General features: G+C 47.4%; 1 protein-coding gene across 1 annotated transcript; it reads right to left on the bottom strand.

The window, feature by feature from the left end:
- Positions 1 to 4711: 4711 nt before the first annotated feature.
- Positions 4712 to 6114, bottom strand: LOC133831645 (uncharacterized). The gene is made up of 3 exons (XM_062262049.1): positions 5140 to 6114; positions 4894 to 5056; positions 4712 to 4718 (listed from the first exon to the last, which is right to left on the bottom strand). The coding sequence occupies exons 1-3, from the start codon at positions 5750 to 5752 to the stop codon at positions 4712 to 4714; spliced, it is 783 nt and encodes a 260-aa protein (XP_062118033.1). The 5' UTR covers positions 5753 to 6114.
- Positions 6115 to 6355: the final 241 nt, after the last annotated feature.

The following is a 6355-nucleotide window of genomic DNA, read 5'->3' as shown; positions in this document are numbered from 1 at the left end:
GTCCCGAAACCCAATGGGACATGGAGGACGTGCATTGACTACTCAGACCTCAACAAGGCCTGCCCGAAAGACTGTTTTCCCCTACCGAGAATTGATCAGCTCGTGGATGCCACGGCGGGGCATGGTCTGATGTCATTCATGGATGCCTATTCTGGATATAACCAGATTCCCATGCATGCCCCCGACCAAGAGCATACAAGCTTCATTACGGATAAAGGGCTCTACTGCTACAATGTCATGCCATTCGGACTCAAGAATGCCGGAGCCACGTACCAGCGGCTCGTAAACATGATGTTCTCAGAGCAAATAGGGAACAACATGGAAGTTTATGTTGACGACATGCTCGTAAAGTCTCAACTTAACAAGAACCATGTTGATGACCTCGAAGAGTGCTTTGGCGTGCTCAGAAAGTACAACATGAAGTTGAATCCTCAAAAGTGCACTTTTGGGGTGTCTTCAGGGAAATTTCTGGGTTTCATTGTCAACTCTCGTGGAATCGAGGCTAATCCCGATAAAATAAAGGCCCTGATCGATATGCCGTCACCTCGGAAGCATAAAGATGTTCAAAGCTTGACTGGCAGGATGGCAGCTCTGGGCAGGTTCATTTCGAAGTCAACGGACCGCGGTCTCCCGTTCTTCAACTTATTGAAAGGAAGTAAAAAGTTCGAATGGACAGACGAGTGCGAGCTAGCCTTTCAAGAGCTAAAAAGGCACTTAGCCGAACCACCTATCCTATCGAAACCTGAGACGGGAGAAGTACTGTTCTTATATCTCTCAACAACTGAACACGCGATAAGCGCGGTGCTCGTCCGAGAGGAAGAGAGAATACAGAAACCCGTCTACTACATCAGTAAAAGATTACTGGGGGCAGAGTCAAGGTATCCACTGATGGAGAAACTCGCCCTCAGTCTGATCCACTCATCTCGAAAGCTCCGCCCTTACTTTCAGGCACATCCTATCCATGTACTGACAGATCAACCATTAAGGCAAGTCTTGTCCAAACCAGAGGCATCTGGTCGACTCCTTAAGTGGGCTGTTGAGCTCGGACAATTCGAGATCACCTACCATCCGAGAACAACCATTAAGGCACAAGCGTTGGCAGATTTTATAGTAGAGTGCACCGGTACAGCCGACGACGAAGTAACAACCACGGCCCACGAGCTGTGGAAACTTTACGTCGACGGGTCGTCAAATGAAAATGGAGCGGGGGCAGGAGTTATTCTGATCACCCCTGCAGGGAGCAAATTTCACTCTGCATTAAGGTTCGGCTTTAAAGCATCTAATAATGAAGCTGAGTACGAGGCTTTACTGGCGGGACTACGAATAGCAAAGGAACTCAAGGCCAGAGCTATACATTGCTACAGCGACTCTCAGCTCGTAGTTAATCAAATCTTGGGAGAGTATCAGGCTCGTGGCACAAAAATGGCAGCTTATCTGGAGAAGGCAAAGTACGCATTGGAGTTTTTTGAGTTTTATGCAATCGAACAAGTTCCCCGAGAACAAAACTCAAATGCAGATGCCTTAGCTCGGCTCGCCACTTCCACTGAAAATGAGGAGCTGAATGTTGTACCCATAGAACATCTGTCAGCACCCAGCATTACTGAGTAAGACAAGGAAGATGTGCGCATGATCGAGACAGAACCGACCTGGATGAGCCCGATCGTTGAATACCTCGAAAATGGAATTCTTCCCAAAGATCGAAGTCAGGCTCGGAAACTAATGTATCAACTTCCTCGTTACACCATCCTGGATGGAAGGCTATACAGAAGAGGGTATTCCATGCCATTGCTCAGATGCGTGACTCCCTCCGAGGCAAAGAAGATTATTAGAGAAGTTCATGAAGGGTTTTGCGGAGATCATACCGGGGGGCACAGCCTATCCAAGAAAATTATACGCCAAGGATATTTCTGGCCAACCATTAAGACGGATTCTTTCGAGTTCGTGAAAAAATGCGACAAGTGCCAGAGATTCGCCACGATACCCCGAGCTCCACCTTCCGAACTAACCATGTTGACGTCCCCATGGCCTTTTGCGGTATGGGGCATCGACCTCATAGGCTCACTCCCAACTGGCAAAGGAGGAGTAAAGTATGCTGTGGTCGCGGTTGATTACTTCACAAAATGGACGGAGGCTGAACCATTGGCGACCATAACTTCGAAGAAGATCCTGGATTTCGTGGTAAAGAACATCGTATGCTGATATGGAGTGCCAAGAAAGATTGTGTCTGACAACGGAACCCAGTTTGATTGCGACTTATTTTCCAACTTTTGTAACAAGAACGGTATAATAAAGAGCTTTTCGTCAGTGGCTCACCCTCAGGCGAACGGTCAGGTCGAAGTCGTTAATAAAACTCTCAAGAGTTCCTTGAAGAAAAAGTTGGAAGAAGCAAAGGGACGATGGCCTGAGGAATTACCCCAAGTCCTTTGGGGATATAGAACTACAGCTCGGACATCAACTGGGCATACCCCGTTTTCTCTAGCATACGGCTGCGAGGCAATGTTTCCCATTGAGGTCGAAATTCCGACAATTCGAACTCAGATTTACGACCAAAGTTCCAATCATACTCAGCTCGAAGAAACCCTAGACTTGATCGAAGAAAAAAGGGAGGAGGCTCAGCTGAGAAATGCTGCTTACCAGCAACGAACAACAAGATATTTCAATAAAAGGGTTCGAAGTCGAAAGTTCGGAGTAGGAGACCTGATTTTGAGACGAGTATTCTTAGCAACCCGAGATCCAGCAGCAGGAGTACTCGGGCCAAACTGGGAAGGACCATACCAGATAGAATCAGTCATCCGCCCTGGCGTATACAAACTTGCGAGATTAGATGGGAACCTCATACCACGAGCATGGAATGGCGAACACCTTAGACCATATTATCAATAGTGTAGGAAGTGTCGCCCGTAACCATGATTTTCTGTACTTAGTTTGTTTTTGAATTTCAAATAAAGGGTCTACTTTGTTTCACATGTAACTTATTTTTATTTTTGCAATCTCTCTTAATTTAATAACCTATGGTCACACTCATAGGATATTAAGGGGGGCAACATTGGTATACATACCTCTAGCTTTAAAAAAAAAAAAAAAAAAATACAAAAAGTATTTGGATACAACCAAATACGCGAGCTTAGATAGTTCGGACTTAACCGAGTTATCAAAAACAAAAAAGTATTTGGATATAACCAAATACGCGAGTTTAGATAGTTCGGACTTAACCGAGCGAGCTTAGATAGTTCGGACTTAACCGAATTATAAAAAACATTAAGTATTTGGAAATAACCAAGTACGCGGGCTTAGATAGTTCGGACATTACCGAGCTACCAAAAACCAAAAACGTTTGGAATTAACCAGATGTGCAAGCATAACAGGTTTGGAACAAACCAGCCAAATTATCGATCAATGATGAATGGGAGCCTAAACCCGTCACAAAATATGTCGAGATCGAGGCTGGAACATCTTAAAATAGTTTCAAACTCATAACCTCGGAGCTAAGATACTAAGGATGAGGAAAAGTGACTAAAAAGATTAACCAAATCATTCATATTACATGCCATATAAGTACTTTTCAGTTCATGGTTACAGTAATGTCCGACCTTGATAAATAACGAGGTTGGAAACGGATAAATCGAATAAACTATGCATGAATGCATCGAATTTCGAGCCTAAATCCAAACTATGTTTGTATGCATAAATAAACATAACCGGTCCATCAATTATAAAAATATGCAAAATATTTCGAACCAAGAAATGTAAGTATATAAAAGAATAATAAAGGGAATTGTATCAGCCCCGTGGGCACAAGTTGAAATAATTACAGAAATAATGGGACGCAGCCCCGAAAACTGATCTCCCCGAGGTCAGATTCAAAGAAGAGGAGTCTCCTTGGCCTTCTCAGCATCAGTGGCACCGGACCCCTCAGGACGAATAGCATGACTATCCTCCTGAGCTCCCTCCGAAACGGTACTCGGAGTAGCTTTATCCTTCTCGAGCTGGTCAGCCTCTTCCTTCTCGAGCCGGGCATTCCATCGTTCGAGGAAGGACGCCTCGAGGGGACCCAAAAAACTGGTGTCCAGTTCTTCGTTATAGGCCCACATCCGGTACATGGCTGAATCGACCGCCGTTTCCTTCTTTTCTTTGAACTCAGCAGTAAGGCGGGTTTTGATATCCTCCATGAGGTCGAGGGTGACGGCCTTGTCTTCCTCGAGCTTCTTATTGGTCTCCCGAAGCTGGATGTTGTCTTTCTTCTGCTCCTCGAGTTCGTTTTTCAGCTTTCCGAGCTCCTTAGCCATTTCCTCACGCTCCTTAACCACTGCCTCGAGCTTAGTATTCACTGCCTTCAGGTCATCATTCGCTTTAAGGTGGAGGTCCCTCTCCTCTTGGGCGAGGGTCCTGCTCGAATGGACCTCGTTGTTCAGCTCGTAATTAAGCTGGGCAGTGAAAGCAAGAGCCTGAAAAAAGGAAGAAACCATCATTAGCCTCGAGACAGCATGAGTGTAAGCAAAGGGAATATATAGGATACTTACCGCGGCAGTGTGCTCGATACTCTTCTCGTACAGGACAGTGCGGTCCCGAGTGCCAGTTAGACACTGCCACTGAGGAGCCTCAAAATTGCCGTAGCTCTGGCCAATCCGGGACATTACATCCGAGATCAGCGTAGACCCGTGAGGACCGGCAGCATTATCCACCACATACGAATCCATATGGGTGGAAATAGTTAGCTTCTGGGCTCGGGAAGCAGAAGGTCTTTTGACGAGCTGGGTAGAAGGCATTTGACCCGCCACAGGAGGTTGGGATTCAACCACGGCAGCGATATCAGTCTGCGAGGCCGGCGCCACCACAGGGACGACGGCCTGCGAGGGTGGTATCGTCGTTGGGACGTTAGTCTGGCCAGTCGACGCAGCAGCAGAGCTCGAAGCCGGCGGGGGAGGAGGAGGCGTTTTCCTAGATCTCTTGGAGCTTTTCCCAGGCTGACTGGTTGTCAGTCCCCTTGCCCTGGGGCGCTTGCTCCTCTTGGCACCCGCATTGTCGATGAGGGCGTCGAGGTCGGAGTCCATGTTGCCTGCACAAGTCATCACAGTGAGTCAGTGAAAGAAATACAAGTTACTCCAACACTATATAGAGTGGTGAAAGAAAAAACCTAACTGGAACTTTCCCCCGAGATCGAGCTTGGGGACCATGAAATTCCCCCGTCTTCAGAAGAGGCGGGGGGAGGGCCTTCCCTATAAGTTGGTGATAACCTCGAAAGGTCCCTATAGTCATTGGTCCCATACTGCACAGCTATCCCATTCCACATCTCGTCTGTGGTATACATAGTGTCGTATTTCCCGAGCCCACTATCAAACCTATGGACACAGTCATCTACCCAACTCCATATGTAGAAGTGATATCTATCCTGTGGGCACGAGACTAGTCTATTGGGCCTGTGTTTTAATAAAGTGGGAGACCACATTCGCGAAGTAGGAAGGGTTTTACCTCCATCGGAGTCCGAACCCGAGGCTTCATCATTTGCCTCGTTCCCTGACCGCGGACTTCTCGAGCGAATTGGGAGAGGTGCTTTCCTTTCCCTCCTCGGAGGAAGGATGCCTGTGGGCAGAGGCACTTCCTCCCAGCGTTCGTATTTTTTACTGGACCAGTCAGAGGTTGACTGGCCCTGTCCCAACAAGCCACAAGCTCGAAGCTTGTCCTCATGTAACAGAAATGAAAGAGACCTCCTGCCATAAGGGAGTCGGAGCAGGCTCCCTCTGTGCTCCTTCATTGTCTCGTCGGGGGTGGGACGCTGAAAGTTAGCTGAAAGGCGAGATACACTTCAACTAAACATGGATACAAGGACTAAAGATTCGAGCTCAAAAATAGAAAGTAACGAGAATACTTACGAATTCGCCTAAACGAACGATGTCGAGACGGGAACAGACCGTCTGTCCAGAAAAAAGCCCTTTTGAAGTCAGGGGGATGGTTCGGAAGGTCTTCAAAGATTTTTGTCTCTTTGGGATAGCTCGAAAGATAGTAAAAACCATCTCCTCCCCGAGCTCGGGAGGGATTACTCTTCAAACAAAAGAGGTATAAAATCTCTTGGGGTGAAGGTCCTATCCACCCCAGCTCGTGGAATAAGGACCTCAGGGCAGACAGCACTCTGTATGAGTTGGTGTTGAGTTGGAATGGAGCCAACCCAACGAAATCGGTGAAATCTCTGAAAAAGGACTTCAGGGGCAGCAAAGCTCCTGCCTTTAGGTGTTCCTGGCTCCAGGCCGCGTACTTCACACTGGAATCACGGCCCCCAGGAGCGAAGCAGCTCCGTTCATGTCTTGTCGGAGCTCGGCAGTTCAGTGTGTCCAACGAGCTAAGGCCATGAAGGGCCAGG

The sequence above is a fragment of the Humulus lupulus genome, chromosome 1, assembly GCF_963169125.1.
Source record: "Humulus lupulus chromosome 1, drHumLupu1.1, whole genome shotgun sequence".
NCBI classification, from domain to species: Eukaryota; Viridiplantae; Streptophyta; class Magnoliopsida; order Rosales; family Cannabaceae; genus Humulus; species Humulus lupulus.
The sequence above is the reverse complement of the archived record's forward strand: the minus strand, read 5'-3'. Positions and strand labels throughout refer to the sequence as shown.

Excerpts from the sequence above, each read along its gene's own strand:
- LOC133831645 (XM_062262049.1), bottom strand. The coding sequence starts at position 5,752 with ATGAAGGAGCACAGAGGGAGCCTGCTCCGACTCCCTTATGGCAGGAGG. Across the intron at positions 5,057-5,139 it reads GATCTCGGGGGAAAGTTCCA|GCAACATGGACTCCGACCTC; the intron begins GTTAGGTTTTTT and ends TGACTTGTGCAG.